This window comes from Lonchura striata, chromosome 25 (assembly GCF_050655825.1).
Source record: "Lonchura striata isolate lonStrDom1 chromosome 25, ASM5065582v1, whole genome shotgun sequence".
NCBI lineage: Eukaryota > Metazoa > Chordata > Aves > Passeriformes > Estrildidae > Lonchura > Lonchura striata.
Window position 1 is genome coordinate 933,273 of NC_140727.1, and position 15,377 is coordinate 948,649.

At 66.1% G+C, this 15,377-nt stretch overlaps 2 protein-coding genes across 4 annotated transcripts; one reads left to right on the forward strand and one right to left on the reverse strand.

The window, feature by feature from the left end:
* Nucleotides 1-1,856: 1,856 nt before the first annotated feature.
* On the reverse strand, nucleotides 1,857-14,992 carry ZBTB7B (zinc finger and BTB domain containing 7B). 3 transcript variants are annotated; one of them, XM_085560501.1, is made up of 3 exons: nucleotides 14,874-14,992; nucleotides 3,194-4,197; nucleotides 1,857-2,414 (listed from the first exon to the last, which is right to left on the reverse strand). In XM_085560501.1, exons 2-3 carry the CDS (start codon nucleotides 4,186-4,188, stop codon nucleotides 1,994-1,996), a joined length of 1,416 nt encoding a protein of 471 aa, XP_085416627.1. In that variant the 5' UTR covers nucleotides 4,189-4,197; nucleotides 14,874-14,992; the 3' UTR covers nucleotides 1,857-1,993. The 3 variants fall into 3 exon arrangements, with proteins under 3 accessions (XP_085416627.1, XP_077645506.1, XP_085416628.1); XM_077789380.2 differs by lacking the exon at nucleotides 14,874-14,992 and adding an exon at nucleotides 13,473-13,604; XM_085560502.1 differs by lacking the exon at nucleotides 14,874-14,992 and adding an exon at nucleotides 8,221-8,350.
* Nucleotides 12,698-14,745, forward strand: LOC110471534 (uncharacterized). The gene is made up of 2 exons (XM_085560529.1): nucleotides 12,698-14,044; nucleotides 14,606-14,745. Exon 1 carries the CDS (start codon nucleotides 13,166-13,168, stop codon nucleotides 14,036-14,038), a length of 873 nt encoding a protein of 290 aa, XP_085416655.1. The 5' UTR covers nucleotides 12,698-13,165; the 3' UTR covers nucleotides 14,039-14,044; nucleotides 14,606-14,745.
* Nucleotides 14,993-15,377: the final 385 nt, after the last annotated feature.

Here is a 15,377-nt window from a genome sequence, read left to right on the forward strand (position 1 = left end):
CCTGCCCGAGCCTGGGGGGCTGCAGCAGGGGTGGGGGGCTGCAGCTCAGCCCTGCCTCTGTGCCCCCGCAGGGACTCCAGTGATGAGGAGACACCGGGGCTGTGGCTGGGCACTGAGCGGGCGCTGCGGGGCCAGGAACGAGGGCGGCGGCTGCTGCAGCGCATCAAGGACATGATCGAGGGCTGGAGGCTCCCCTTTGGAACGGCGGCCCAGCTGTGAGTCCAGATGGAGGAGGAGGATAAGAGTGAGCAGAGCAATGTGGGCAGCACTGGGGTCAACAAGAGCAGATTACTCTGCAGGTGAGGGCTGGCTGTGGGTTGGCAATGTCCCTTGTTCTCCCCAGCACTAGGGATGCTGGATGCCAACACTGCACTCCTCTCTCCCAGCAAGACTTCAACTAACAGCAGCAGGCCAAGAACAATGAAAGCGAGGGCCCAGTGACAGCAGGACGGTGCAATGTAGCAGCAAAAACACGGGTCTGGGTGCTGGGATGTGCTTGGAGCCCCACCAGTGCAGCAGAAGCTGAGTGCCACTGGGCGGGGAAGGACTGGTGAATAAATCGCCTAGTCCTCAAGGCACCTGAGTCCTGGTACTCTGAGTTGGCATCCATCATTCCATGATGGTCCTGACTTTGTGATAGCCCAGCTCCTTGCTGCTCCAGCTCCATCCCTGCTGTGACCCCAGCCTCTCAATGTCCCCCAGCCCCATCTCAAGCACCTTGGTGACACCATCTCCATTCCCACTGTGCCTCCAGCCCCTACACACCTCTGTCCCCAGCCTTTATGGTGTCCCCATTCCCACCCCTGTGGTGCCCTCAGCCCCATGCTGACCCCCACCCCTGGATGTCCCTCTCCCCACACACAGTGACCGCTCCCCATTCCTGCAGTGCCCCAGACTCTCAATGTCCCCATCCCCATCCCCACAGTGTCCCCAGTCCCGAGCTGCTCCAGGGTGGGGATGCAGAATGGACAGACAGCCGGACGCAAGAGAAGTCCCTGCTTCTCCATTTATTACCAAGCAGCCTTCGTTTTAAAAAAAAAAAAAAAAAAAAAAAAAACACAGACGTACAGACAGGCAGAGGCGGCCCGGCGGGGCGGGGGCCGCCCGCCCGTGGTTTGTTTGGTTCCTGACACCAGAGAGGTTCAAGTAGCCGAAAAGGTTCAAGTTCACCATAAGGCACTTTAAAGCCATGACGGGAGCAGAGCCCCCCCCGGCCCCATCACCCCTCCCGGCGCTCCATGGCAGATGTGGAGGCCGGGCAGCGCTTGGCAGCGGAGGGGCTGTGGGGGGGGAATATATTACATCATCTTTTTAAATATAGATAAAACTCTTATTGTAGACAAATAGTGCCGGTCCCCTCCACCCCCGGGGAGGCTGCGCCCTGCGGGGGGCATGTGCAAAGGACAGAGGGGTGACCGTGGGGGCCCGGCCACCCCAGGGAAGGGGAGGGTCCCACAGGGCCGGGGGATTTCGGAAGGGGGAAGGGTCCGGGGGGGGGCCGGGGCTGCCCCGCACCCGGGTGGGCTCACCCGAATAGTGCAACCAAGAGAAAGCAGCCGGGAGTGCAGGGGCGAGGGGGGCTCGCCGGGGAGGGGCTGCTCGGAATGGGGAGGTGGGGACAAGCTATGCACAGCGTAGGGCAGTGCCCTCCCCCCCCTCCCCCCTCACTGGAGAGGGTGGGGAGGCTCTCCCCACCTGGGGAGGGAGGCCTTGGTCCATGGATGCCCCTGCCTGGTCCTGGCATCCACGAGGGGTTTGGTGGGGGGACATCTAAGTCCCAGTCCCCCCATCACCCGCCTGGGCATGACCAGGTGGGCCCGGGCACGGTGGGGGGTGGTAAGGGCCCCCCACCCCCTTGTGCAAATCGGCCGAGGGGAGTTTCCCCCTTTGCATAACCAGGAATGAACCGTGACGGGAAAAACAGGAACAGAAACCCCAGTGGGCACGGCACAGCTCGGCATGGAACAGCACGACACCTGCCGTTGCATTGCCTCTATGCCGTCTCCACCGGCACAGTGCCATCTGGCTGCGGCCCTTCCTCACCCTCCGGCTCCTCTTCCTCCTCCTCGGGCTGCCCTGGAGCCCAGTAGCGGGCAATGGAGAGGCGCAGCCCCTCCAGCCGCCCATTGGAGAGGTCGAGGCCCGGGGGCCCCGCGGGCGGCGGAGGCGGCTCATCGCGGCGGCGGCGGCGGGTCCGCACCTCCAGGCAGTTCTGGCCCTTGAGGTGCCGCTGCAGGTGGTCGTCCTTGGCGAAGGCCTTGTGGCAGAGGTAGCACTCGTAGGGCCGGGCGCCTGTGTGCAGGTGCATGTGGTTCTTCAGGTCATAGCTGTGCAGGAAGCGGGCACTGCAGTGCTGGCAGGAGTAGGGCCGCTCACCTGTGTGCTTCCGCATATGGATCTTCAGTTTGTCGTTCCTGGAGTTGGGACACACAGGGAGATACTGGCATTGAGTAGCCAACATAGCATCCAGCTACAGTGGGGACAGCAACGGTGCTGAAAGCCTGAGAGCAGGGATGCTCTGTGGGGCACAGGGGTCTGGGTGCTTGGAGGGGCAGGGGACCATTGTACAGCTGCATGGCTGAGATGTAGCTGGCTGTTTGCAGGGGGGATGCTGCTGCCTACCCCGGGCTGCTCTGGCAGTGCTTACATAGTGCAGAAGACTCCCCTGGACCTGCACCACAACCATGCTGGGTGCAGATGAAGTGTTATGGGTACCATCAGGTACCAGGCCTTGGTCGATCTGGCAGCACTCACAGAATGCAGAACACCCCACTGACCTGACTGCACCAGTAGGTATGGCAAAGGGACACAAAAAGGGATGCTACTGGGTACCTCAGGTCAGTCCAGCAGCATTCATGAGGTGCATAAGGCCCCATAACCCCACTGCACCACAGCAGAACTTGCAGGGTGTGCCATGGAGGATGCCATTGGGTACCCCCTGTTGGTCCAGAGCACTCATGGGGTGCAGAAGACCCTCTAAATGTGCACTGCACTGGCAGGATTGGCAGAGGGGTGCTTTGCTGTATTGCCATCAGATACCCCAATTTGGTCTGGCAGCATTCAGGGGATGCAGAAAACTCCGTGAACCACGCCAGGCCTGTGGCCAGGCCCCAGTAGAACTGGCAGGGGGAGTGCCATAGGGGATGTCATTTGGTACACATCAGACGGGGAGAATCCGTCCAGCAGTACTCACCGTGTGAATCGGACTCCGCAGACCTGGCAGGCGAAGGGCTTCTCACCCGTGTGCGTGCGCATGTGGCGAGGCAGCTTGCCGGCACCATGGATGACCTTGTGGCAGACGGGGCACTCCTGGGGCATCTGTGAGCGGCGCTTGCGCACCAGCTTGTCGGGGCTATCCAGCCCAGGCGCCAGTGACTCGTGGTGCAGAGAGCCCAGATACGCCATCAGGTCAGGGTCGATGGCATCATCGTCAGAAGCTGCCTCCTCAGGGGACAAGGGGGGCTGGTAGGGGAAGGGGAAGGGGTGTGGGGGCAGCTCCTCCTCCTCAGGCAGCTCAAAGCTGTCATAGGGCAGGGACAGCCCCTCAGGCAGAGGGGGCGAGGGCAGCTGGGAGGGCGGCGGAGGGCTGCCGGAGCCCTCAGCCTCAGCGGGTGGCTCCTCGGCATGGTTGTTGAGCTGGGCACCGCGGGCTTGCAGGAACTTGCGGGTCTTCTTGCTGCGGCGCGGGGTGGGGCGGGGGGGTGGCGGAGCAGGCACCTCACCCTCGGGGAGGGTGGAGAAAGCCTCCAGGTAGCGGCGGGCACGCTCGCAGTCGCCGTCATCGGGACCGGGTGCCTCCAGCCCGCTGCCCTGCAGGATCTCCACGCAGGCAGCGATGACACAGGGGATCTCCAGCAGCCGGGCGGCACGCAGCACCTCGCCCATGTTGGCGCTGCTTATGGTCAGCGTGGCTGTGTAAGCAAACTCCAGCAGCGCACCCAGTGCCTCTGGCCCCACAAAGTCCAGCTCACAGACCTCCTGCCCCGGCCCCGGCCCTGCGAAGAGCTTCTTGAAATAGCGGCTGGAGGCAGCCAGGACGGCACGGTGGGTGCGGTACTCCAGCCCCTGCGTCTTGATGGTGACGTCGCAGAGCAGCCCCAGCTGCCGCTGCTCGTTCAGGCAGCTCAGCAGCTCACTGCTGTGCTCAGGGAAAGGGATGCCGATGAGGTCGTCCTCTGGGCTGGCCATCGTCCTCACCTGCAGGAAGGATAAAATGCTACCTGGGAGAGAGCACTTGGAAGAACCACTGCAGCTGGAGCATCGCTGTCACAAAGCCAGGGGACAAGGAACCCTCCCTGTACATGCTGGGTGACACTGGGGTTTCAGCGGGACACTAAACTGGGGCAGGCTTGGGGCCCACAGTCTGCCCTCAGTTCCCTCCATGCTGTGTAAAGGTTGGCGGGTGCAGGCCCCCCACCACAGGCCTCCACGCTTCCTCCACTACCACCAGCACCCAGCCGCCCGCGCCGCCACAGCAAAGGGAGAAATCTCAGCATGGTGCCTTTGAACAGCAGCGAGGTGCAGCACTTCCTGCGCCAGCCCACCCACAATCCCCCCAGCCCACCGCCACGGCCAGGCGCAGCCACTGGCTCCCAGCAACCCCGTCCTGGGAACATGGGCCTCACTGGCAGCAGGCACAGGTGGGCGGGCAAGCGCTGGGAAGAGCACCCTGAGGGCCGGGGGCCGCCCCGTGGAGCCCAGCTGGGCTGGGAACAGGGGCCACACTTCCTGCCACGGCAGATTAGGATCAGCACCTGTGCCACCGGTTCCTGCCCCCGCTCCTGGTCGGGACTGGGCCCCCTCCCTCCCCCTGTGCCCCAGCCTGGGGCCACTCCTCGCCCAGCCAAGCCCAGCCTGTGCCAGTCAGGCCTTTCCCACGCTGCAGCTGGCAGAGCTTGGCCTCAGCCCTAAACCCAGCACTGCTCACGCTCCCACTGTGGTCCCCGTGGTGCACCACCAGGGACCCACGTGTTCCTGTGGAGCCAGCACGGGTGGGAAGGGGGAGCCCATAACCCTCACAACCTGCAAGCAGGGTGCAGGCAGCAGTGGCAGCTCCAGGGCTGCAACCTGCCCTGCGACACCATGCCCAGCTATGGCCCTTGCGGCCAGCTAGGCTGCTGGGTGACACGGGCACTGCTGGGTGACAGAGGAATGGGAGTCGAGCAACTGCAGCGTGGGGGAGGCAGAGGTGCATACCAGCTCTGGGTTGCAGCTCTCGATTCTGCCAGAGTTGTGCCATGCCAAGTCAAGCCACGGTGGACAGTGGCATGTGGCACTGGCCGTTGCCAAGCCATGCCAAGCAATGCTGAGCCATGCCAGGCCCATCCACCCCAAACCCACCACGCCGTGCCAAACCACACTGTGCCGTCGGCAGGCGGGCGTGGGGGACGTGCCCCCTCTTGCCCATGGAGGGGCGGCGCGGGCGACGGCCCCCGGCACAGGGGCCCATCCCCAAGCCGGCCGCTCCCTGCGCTTGGGCGGCTGCCAGCTGGGGCTGCCTCGGCAGGCAGCTGGGAACGGCCCCGGAGCAACCGGCTGCGGAGCCGCCCCAGCCGCTGCCGAGCAGGCCCGACCGGCACGGCAGGCAGCAGCCGCCCCTGAAACTGGGAGCCAGGCAGTGCCGACCGCCTGGGATGCTGGCGCCAGCACCCATGGCCAAGCCCCCCTCCTTGGCAGGAGCACATCCTACCACCGGTTGAGGTCCCCTCTGCCTGCTGAGGTGGGGGTGATCGGATTAGGGGTGATTAAACCATCAGGGCCCTGGGAGCCAACAGGCAGTGACAGCCCCCAGTGGGATTATGCAGGATTAGCTGCAGGGGCAGGATTAAACCGGGGGGCAAGTACCCCACGCCACAGCTTGGGCAGCTGGAGAGGGATGATAGGGATGGGGCATCTGCCAAGGGTGGGCCAGAGCCCCACAGACCCCCAGGGCTGTCACAGGCAATAGTCATAGGATAGAGTGGCACCGTGTCCTCCAACACTGCCTCCCCCAGTGATGGCACCAGGACAGCCTCCCTTCTGTCCCCACAGCATCTCCAGCCCCACAAGACCCCTGGGCACAGGATGCTCACAAGAGTGATGGCACCCACTGGCACGTGCCTGTGGGGGTGTCTGGGCACAGGGCAGCAGCTGAGACCCTGTCATATCCCAGCAGGTGGCAGGGTGCTCTGAGGGACGGCCACGGACACCAGCCTCACCATGTCACAGTGCAGATGGATACAGCCTCGGTCCTGCCAATGTCACAGACATCACCAGCAGAGGTCTGGTAAGGGAGCTGGGACCCCTGTGAGCAGCCACGGGACTCGTGCCAGCAGACATAGCTGCAGGGCTGGGGCAGGGTGGGGGCGAGGTGCCGGTGACAGGAGGGGGATTTTCCATCGCACCAAACCGCCCCTTACAGCTCCTTTGCTGACACCCCCACCCCCCCGCACATCCTCCTCACTGGAGCAAAGTCACATGTTGAGCGGGTGCTGCCGTCGAGGAGATCACCGCAGTGATAAGGAAATGGCAGAGGATGAGGTGTGAGGGGACTGGAGCCGCCCCCGGGCCCCCAGCATTCCCTGGCTGGTGCTGGAGGTGATGGCTGGGAGGGAGCAGGCAGCGATGCCCATGGCCTCGCCATGCCAGAGCTTTCTTGGTTACGTCAATGCCGTGGCACATTTCGGCTGAAGCAGCCGAACGGGACTGAGGAAAGGGGGAGTTGCTCCCCGTGCTGAGCTGGCTCCCATGCGGGGCGGGTGGCAGCAGGAACAATGTCTGCCCGGGTCACCCTGACATCCCTCTGCCAAAACCACGGCCAGGCTCCACCCATGCGCCAGCTCCCTCCATCCCAGGGGTCCAGCCCCCCAGGCAGAGCCATGGGCAGCGGGGTGGGCCCTGCAGCACCCGTCCTGCACGGGGACAGGCCGTGTCCCATGCCACCAAGCAGGGATGGCGCCCTTGGTGAGGGCACAATGCCAGCCTGCGCTGAGCACTGGGCCCGGCTTGGGGTCGGTGGGAGGTGTGAGGTGGAAAGTGGTGTCAGGGGGGGATCTCCTCTGCCGAAGGGGGACAGAGGACCTGGGGAGCACAGTCCCCACCCTGGCCTGCTACCAAGTGCCCCTGCTTTCGGTCACAAGAGTCACAAATGCTGTCGAGGGACTTCACAGCCCCACTGGGGAGAATGAGTCACCCCGGAAGGGGAGCGCAGTGCAGTGTCACCCTGGCCCCTCACCCCATGGGGCCCCTCATCCTTTGGGATCCAGGACATGGACCCAGAAGTCCGGGCTGTGCAAGCCCCCCACCCTGCCACTGCCTGAAGCCAGCTGGGAGCAGCAATGGCCACAGTGTGGAGGGTGGTGTGGCTGCAGGGCAGGGGCTGTACAGCCCCTCTGTCTGCCCAGCAGGGAAGGTGGTGCCCCGGGCTCTGGCTCAGCTGGTGACCCTGTATCAAGCACATGCCAGGGGTCCCATTGCTGGAGGAAGTGGGGAGAGCAGCACTGCACTTTGAAAGAAGAAAAGAACAAGTGGAGACAAAAGGAAATGGTTTGGAGATGGAAGAGGATAAACAGTCCCCCACCCCACAGTGCTGAGAACGAGCCCCATGGCACTGCCCAGGCCCCCTGACAGTGGCCAGCTCACCCACAGAGGTGTGAGCTGTGCAGGCATGGGACATCAGCCATCAGCACTGAGAAGGGGGCTGGAGCGCCACGGCCCACGGCTGCCTCAGTGCCTGGCCGGCACTGCACCCGGGGCCAGGGCCAGCCCAGCACGACAGCTGCCACAGAGGCATCCCTGTTATGGTGGAGCAGGACTAGTGGTGTTGCCAGAGCCACCCCTGGCATCTCCGGCAGGGACAAGAAGCAAAGTCCTCATGCCGCCCACCCAGCCTGCTGGCACTGTGCTGGCATCCCAGCCCCCTCCTGCTGCCAAAACCTACCCCACTGCCACATGCAGCTGCCTGGCATTGCCACTGCAGGGTGTGGGCCCTGCTCTGCCAAACCAAAGTGACCCAGATCTCGCCACTCGTCCCATCCTGTCCCGTCCCATCCCATCCCACCCCATCCCATCAGCAGTAAGGATGGTGTAGGGCTCAGGCAACAACAACGTCCCACAACCGGCTGGCACTGAAGCAGCTGGCCCAGATCTCCCAGTGTCCAGAGGTACCACACTGGGTCCCCACCACCCTGGCAGCTTCCTCCACCATACCAGCAGTGATGGCAGGGTGGGTGTGCGGCTCACCTGCCCCGTGTCCTGGCGTGGCTCAGCAGTGCGTCGCGGCCCGGCTGGCGGCCCGCGAGTGGCAGGGAGGGGAAGGCAGGGTGCTGTGTGAACTTGGCCCCGCTCCCCGCTGCACTTGAGCTCAGGATCCCACCTCAAAAGGAGTCGACGCCCACACCCCGGGTCACGCACCTCCCAGCCCCGCTTCCCAGAACACACACGGCATTAACTCTTTGCGGCCGGTACTGCGCCGTGGAGTGCCAACCCGGAACCGGGCATGGGGCATCCCCTGGCCCACTCCCACGGGAGAAAACTCACAGCACTGTCAGGACAGGCACCCGTACCCTAAGTATGCCTTCCCTGCCACTAACATCGTCTCCAAACCGTCTGCCCCTGCCCCCTTCCCCCGTGCCATGGCATCACACAGGCCCTCACCTTCTCCTCTGCCCCAAGGCAGGGCGCTGGGTGCTCGCCACTGGCCACGGCCAGCCCAGCCGGGCTGCGAGGGCGCCTGTGCTCGGCGGGAGCAGGGCAGGGCTTGGTGCAGCATGCTGCAGCCTGCCCGGCCAGCCCAGGAGCCACCCCCCCGGTCCTATGGATTCCTGTCCTGCTCTCCCCTTGGAGCAGGTTCCTGAGATCCCACGGGGAATGTGGGAAGCAGGGACGGCCCAGCTGGACTATGCTGCCTGATCCCCTCCACTCCCTGGGCAGGGGCACTCGTGGGCTCCCCGGCCAGGCTGCAGGTTCATGCAATCCCCCCATAATTACACCCTCTGTGTCCCCAGCTAAACAGCAATTAGCAGCCCAGAGAGCGCACCCCACACCCCACCACGAGCACCAGCACCCGCCCAGGCAACCCACGCCAGACCGGTCAGGGGCACCTGCACTGCAGCACCCTGGCATGGCCTGGACTGGCTCCAGTGCTGGGTCCGTCTGTAGCAGGCCAGGCAGAAAGGGGAAGAGCCCCACACAAGCAGGACAGCAAAGGGCCTCAGGCCCAGCCCCAGCAATGCTGACAGAAGGAGCTGGGTTGTGCAAGAGCCCCTGGGCAGGCAGTGGAGATGGGCAGAGGGGCATCACCAGTGTGCCCTCCATGGTATCCCACCTCTCCCATCACCTCTCACCTCTCCCACCTCTCCTGGGCAGGAGCCAGCCGTGGTACCACGAGCTGCCCAGTGCCTGGAGCACAAGCAGCACACAGCCTGCACAGAGTTGTGGGCAGCATTGCCCAGCACACCGGCACAATGCTCCAGGCTGCCCCAGTGGGGAGCACAAAAAGGGCACAGCTCTGGACAGCATCTGTGAGAGGGAGAGAGGACAAGAGGGAAGGAGGAGGGCTGTGGCACCTGCTGCCAACCCTTCCCCTGCCCTTTGTTCCCCATAAAGGAGGAGAATGGCGCCAGTCCCCCCTGGCCCAGGTGTGCCAGGTGCTAAGGGCGGGAGATAAGGTGGGCGAGGCGGGCAGGGAGGGGCATGGCACGGCATGGGCACGCAGCCCTGAGTCAGGGTTCCTACTGGTGGCCAGGATGGGGTGAGTCACCGTGGCCCCCCCACCCTGGGGGGTGTTGCAACCACCCAGGCACTGGCCACAAACTGCTGCTCGCCCTGGCTGGGGGGCATCAGGCTGGGGGGGTCAGGTGGGGAGGTGCTGGCCTTTGGGGAAGATGGGCTAACCTCCATCAGTCCATCCGTCCATCCATCCATCCATCCATCCATCCATCCTCCTCCAAGCTCCACCCTTGCCTTGGCTGGTGTCACTCTGACCAGTGTCACCAGTGAGGGGACATGGCCTCATCCCAGCTCCTCTTCCAATGGCAGGATGGGCAACCCCAACTCCTGCATCACATCCTGACAGCAGCACCCTGACCTGCCAGGGCATGGTGTGCCATGGCCACAGATACGTGGCCAAGGACATGTGGCCTCTGTGTGTCACCTCTGGCCATCCCAATGTGCCAAGGAGATGGCTGAGGCACAGGCAGAAACATGCAATGGGGAAGGGAAGGGAAGGGAAGGGAAGGGAAGGGAAGGGAAGGGAAGGGAAGGGAAGGGAAGGGAAGGGAAGGGAAGGGAAGGGAAGGGAAGGGAAGGGAAGGGAAGGGAAGGGAAGGGAAGGGAAGGGAAGGGAAGGGAAGGGAAGGGAAGGGAAGGGAAGGGAAGGGAAGGGAAGGGAAGGAGCCACCAGCCTGGGACAGGCAGGCTCACCTACAACTGGGCCTGCTTGCTGGCCCCAGGGTGAGCTGGCTCTGGAGTTGCTGGCCCTGTAGCACAGTCACGGGAACCCCTTGGAGGGCAGCCAGACCCCCTGGGTCCCACTGTGCTGCAGGGCCCCAAAGGGCCCCCCCAGCTGGTGGCACCTCCTGCTCAATATGCAGGGTTCATGTCCTCACAGCACCTCGGGGACTGAGCATCACCAGTGGCACAGGCTGGCCCCCAGTGCTCCATCCTGGCACAAGGGTGATGCTGGTCCTGGTGGGGTCACCTGGCAAGGACAGTGCCAGCCCACAGCCCCCCCTCCACACCCTCCAAAATAGCCTGGCTTCCGCCCCCACGGCAGCTGCCTGCTGCCAGCTCCCCGCTGCCCACGGCTGATCCCGGGGAGGGAAGGGGGGCAGGCGATTCTAATCCCCCCTGGCCCCCCCGAGCCCACACAGCACTGACAGTGAGGCCGTGCCTGCCACAGCCACTCCAACCCACACAGCGCCGCTGAGGAGACCCCAGCCAGCCCTGCAGCAAGGGCAGGGCAATGCCCCACGGCTCCACAGCGCAGCAGGCACGGAACGCCTCTGTGGAGCCCCTCTGTGGGACATGGACTGTCCCCAGGGCCCACCTAGGGGACATTGCAGCACTCCAGCTGCCTTGTGCCACCCAAGCAGGGCACAAGGGTCTCTTCCCTTCTCTTCCTTGGCACAGCAGTGGGGCTGACAATGCTCCTGTGCACCTTTGCTATGGCCAAGCCCTGTGCCCTGATGGTTGCCCAGGGGAGGGGAATCAAAGCAAAACTGCTGGGGTGTCACTGTACCAAACAAATGTCAGCCAGCACAGCCACATTCTCCACCCTCCTGGTGTTCAGTGTAGGCAGTGCCTGGCATCCACCTTGCCTGAGACCCTGGTGGCAGGACCCCCTTACCCACTCCCCACTCCAGCTGCTGCCCACAGGACCTGGGGACATGACAGAGACAGCTGGGCAGAGTGGAGCACGCAGTGCAACCAAGGCTGCCGGGAGAGGCCAGAGCTCTGACCTACTTCTCCTTCCGCATCACCTGCTTTCATTTTCCCTCACCCGGGCTGGTCCCCCTGCCTGCCCAGGGCTCCATCAGGTCATGCCACTAGCTCTGGGGATACAAGTCACCCAGGCACCACACTCCCACTGCACCACCCTGCATGTCAACTGAGCTCCCCAGCCCTGGGCACGCAGTATGCCCGGGTGCACTGAAGGTCACTGGCCACAGCCCCGGCCCCACCACCTCCCCTACCTGCATGGCTACCCAAGCGCCATCTTCCTGGCACGAAGCGAGTTTGACGGGTCTCAGCCCAGCCCCTCGCCAAGTCCTCTGACTGCCCTGGGGCTTGCTGGGGTGTGGACATGCAGCTCTCGGGGCATGTCAGGGACGCCAGCGCTGCCACGGGGAGCCAGGCGGGCGCCAATCCTCCAGACGGGGCGGCCGCTCCCACCGGCACCCTGCCTGCTCCCGCCGTGGAGTTACCATGGGAAGGCAGTGGCGGTGGCGCAGGGGGAGCGCAGGCTCCCGGGGGCTCCCGCCAGCAGCCCACACGCTGCCAGGAGAGATTTCTCCCTGGTTTCATCATCCGCTGCTTGCCCTGAAGGAGAAGTTCCTGCTTCGCGCACGGGGCAGCAGCCACCCCTGGAGGGCCGGGGCGCAGCAGGGGCTCGGCCGGTGCCGCAGCCCCGCTGCGCCCCTCCCGCCCCGTGCGCTCCGGCCGGTCGTGCTCGTGCCACGTGTGCACTGAGGGTGCACGGCAGCAGCTGGCACAGCCGTGCTGCCACAGCCTCGGGCTCAGCGCCGCAGCGCTGGGGGCAGCCTGTGCCCAGGCAGGGGGTCTCCGAGGGTCTCCAGGACCCGACACGGATATGCCCCCTCACACACACCTGTCACCTCCCTGTGCTCACCTCTGCACCCATCCCCGGCATAGACACTCCTAGCCCTACTGCTCCACGCTCTCTGCTGCGCCAGTTTCCCTTTCTCCATGCACCCACTTTAAGTTCCTGAGCCCAGTCCCTCCCTCCGCACCCAGCACCAGCATCACCACCGAAGCCTTGAGTCGCTGCAGCTGCCGCGTGCCTCCGGCAGTGCCGGGGATCCCAGGCTGCTCCCCGCTCCTACCAGCCCGGCTGTGCTGGGGGAAACCGAGGCACGGTGCGACTCACCCCACGACAAAACTGGCACTGTGTCCCCTCGCCAAGTGAACGAACTCACGGATCGAGGGCGGCTGTGGCCCAAGACGTGGATCTGCTCCGGCGGGAGGGTAAATACCGCACCCCGCCCCGGGCAAACAGCGGCCGGGGGCAGCCAGCCAGGGGGACGAGGACAGGTACGGCAGGGCTGGGCGCACGGGGCAGAGTCCACCGGTGCTTGGCAGGTGCTACCATGACACCGATCCCGGGGGACCACTGCACAGCCGAGCCGAGGCACTCACTGCTGCTGCCAGTGTGCCAGGGCCGGGGCTCACCAGCGTGGCACAGCGTGCTGGAACACTGGCATACCCTCCAACTCTACCAACACCGGTGCAGAAGGGGCTCTCCGAGTTGCCTTCCTCCGGCAACGGTGCCGTCCCTACCCAGTGCACCAGGCATGCCGCCAAGCTGCTCACCAGGTTAGGAAGGGGGGATGGCAGACCCGGTCACCCGTGGGAGACCTGCGGGGGACCCTGGCTGCATGGAGCAGCACCGCAACAGGAGCACAGTGGAGCCTTGGCAGCCGCCCCGACACGCAGCGGAGACCTGCCGATGTCACAGATTTCCCGCAGCCCCGTGCGCAGGGACAGAGAACAGCCCACGAGTGACACCCCCCGCCCCACGGGCGACGTGTCCACCGGCTCCGGCGGCGGGCGGGGACAGAGGGGCCGTGCAGTGATCCGCGCGCCAACCGTGCCCACCCGCTGCCCGCAGCATCCCAAATCAACGCGACTCACCGCAACCGGGCGGCAAAAGCGGTCGCCGCACCGGTCCCCGTCCCGATCCCGCTGCCTGTGGGTCGGTACCTCTGCGCAACCCCCGCCGGTGGGTCTGTCTGCTCCCACCCACTGCCGCTCACCTGAGCACCCCACCCGAGCCACAGACCGGTCCCGGAGCCACGGCCCCGCCTCCGCCTTCACCTGCCGTGGCCGCGCCCCGCCCGCCCCCCGGCCACGGCCACTGCCGCTGCCGCTGCCACCGCCGGGGCTCCAGGAAGCGCCCGCCCCCGCCTCCTCATTGGGCAGCGCGCCGGCGGTCGCGCGTCCCATTGGTGGGGTGCCCCGCCCATCAGCCCCGCCCCACCCCCCCTCGGGAGGGCGGGGGTCTTACGGGCTCCCGGGACCGGGGTGCGCGGGTGGGGGGCGGCTGAGTCAGAGGCGGTTAGCGGGATCGGCGGGGGTCGGCCCCCGGCCTGGGCCGGAGAGCACGAGACGGCCCCGCTGCAGCCCCAACCGGCGCCGAGTGCGGTGCCAGGCGCCGAGCGCGCCCCGCCCGCTGCGGCCGCCGAGTGCCGGGGCCGGCACGGCACTGCCCGCTCCGCCCCACGAACACGGGGGGCGGAGAACCGGGCAATGGGGGGGTAAGAACCGAGAAGTGTGCACCGAGGGAGAGTTTCGAGTGCCGGGCACGGGAAACCGTGCGTAGGGTGAGGTACGGGGGGTGGAGAGCCGGGCTCGGGGAACCGGGCACCAAGGAGTGGGCACCGGGATACTGGAGTGCCGGGCACGGGGGGATGGAGAGCTGGACACGGAGAACTTGGCACCGCGGGGTGCCGGGCAGGCGGGGGCGCGGAGGGGCGCGGCGCAGGGAGCAGCTCCCGGTTCTCGGCGGCGCTGGAGCGGGGCGAGGCGGCCCCCAGCGAGGTGGCTCCTTCGCAGGTGCCTGGGCGCGGGCCCCGCGCAACCTGTTTGGCCGCTGCCGGCTCAGGGAGGCAGCGGCGGCCCCGGGGCTCACCTCGGCTCACCCCGGCCCCCCCGCGCCTGGCTCCGAGCGCGGCCACTGCCCGGCGCTAGCGGAAAGTGTGAGGAGCCACCGCCGCTCCGGGGCTGCCAAGGCAAACACGGCTCCGCGCAGACGTTATGTCAGTGGGCGGGGGGGCCGCGCCGGGACACCGCGCCGGGGCCGAGAACGGGACCCCCACCCCTTCGCCAGGCCCCGGTACCGGGCACCTGCCGCCGCGCCTCGCTCAGCCACCCGCTTCGCTCCCGCCAGCTCCGTCCCTCTGACCGTCCACCTGCATCCCCGTGGAGGATAACGGCCCGCCAGGCTCGGGGCTTCCGCGGGGCGGAGGGGGGAACTCGCGGAACTACCTCACCCTCCGCGCGGCTGCCGCCGACCCCCGGATCCATCGCTCCCGCCCGTCCCCTCGGGCCACGGTTCGCCATAGCCGCTGCGCTCTGCCGCTGCCCGCGGCTGTGCTCGCGGCGTCTCTCTCTCCCTGCTTCCCCCGAGGCGACACCGACGGTGCGGCCGCACTCACCTCTCTCGGCGGGGCCAAGACCGGGGCCGGGCGGGGGCCGCGGGCTCAGCCGGGCCGGCGGCGTGGCAGGAAGGACCGGGTGGTCATCGCGGCCCGCGGCAGCTGCCTGCAGAGGGCACTGCTGGTTCCCGGAGCCGAGCCCCGTGGGCGGCACCGATACGCGCAGGGACACGGCGTCTCTTGGTGCCGGTGGCACCGTTTATTTAGGTTAAAAACAGCAGACACGACTCGGGCAATCCGGGATCCCCTCGGCTGCACTTGCTCGGGGCTCCCCCATGCTGCCAGAACGCTTGAAGGACCCCCCGGGCCTGGGACCTAGCTTGGATATGCCTGAACCAATCCCCACCCACGGGGGCTCACCTGCCCCCCCCATTCCACCTGCCTCACACCTATCCAGATGCTCTAACCTGCCTCACACCTATCCAGATGTTCTAACCTGCCCCACACTCCAGCTGTGCTCACCTGCCCCACCCCCCAGCCATACCAGTTTACTCTTGTCTGCAG

Coding starts and splice junctions, on each gene's coding strand:
- LOC110471534 (XM_085560529.1), top strand. CDS start 13,166: ATGTCACAGATTTCCCGCAGCCCCGTGCGCAGGGACAGAGAACAGCCC.
- ZBTB7B (XM_085560501.1), bottom strand. CDS start 4,188: ATGGCCAGCCCAGAGGACGACCTCATCGGCATCCCTTTCCCTGAGCAC. Junction 2,415..3,193: donor TGCGGAGTCCGATTCACACG/GTGAGTACTGCT, acceptor TCCCAACTCCAG/GAACGACAAACTGAAGATCC.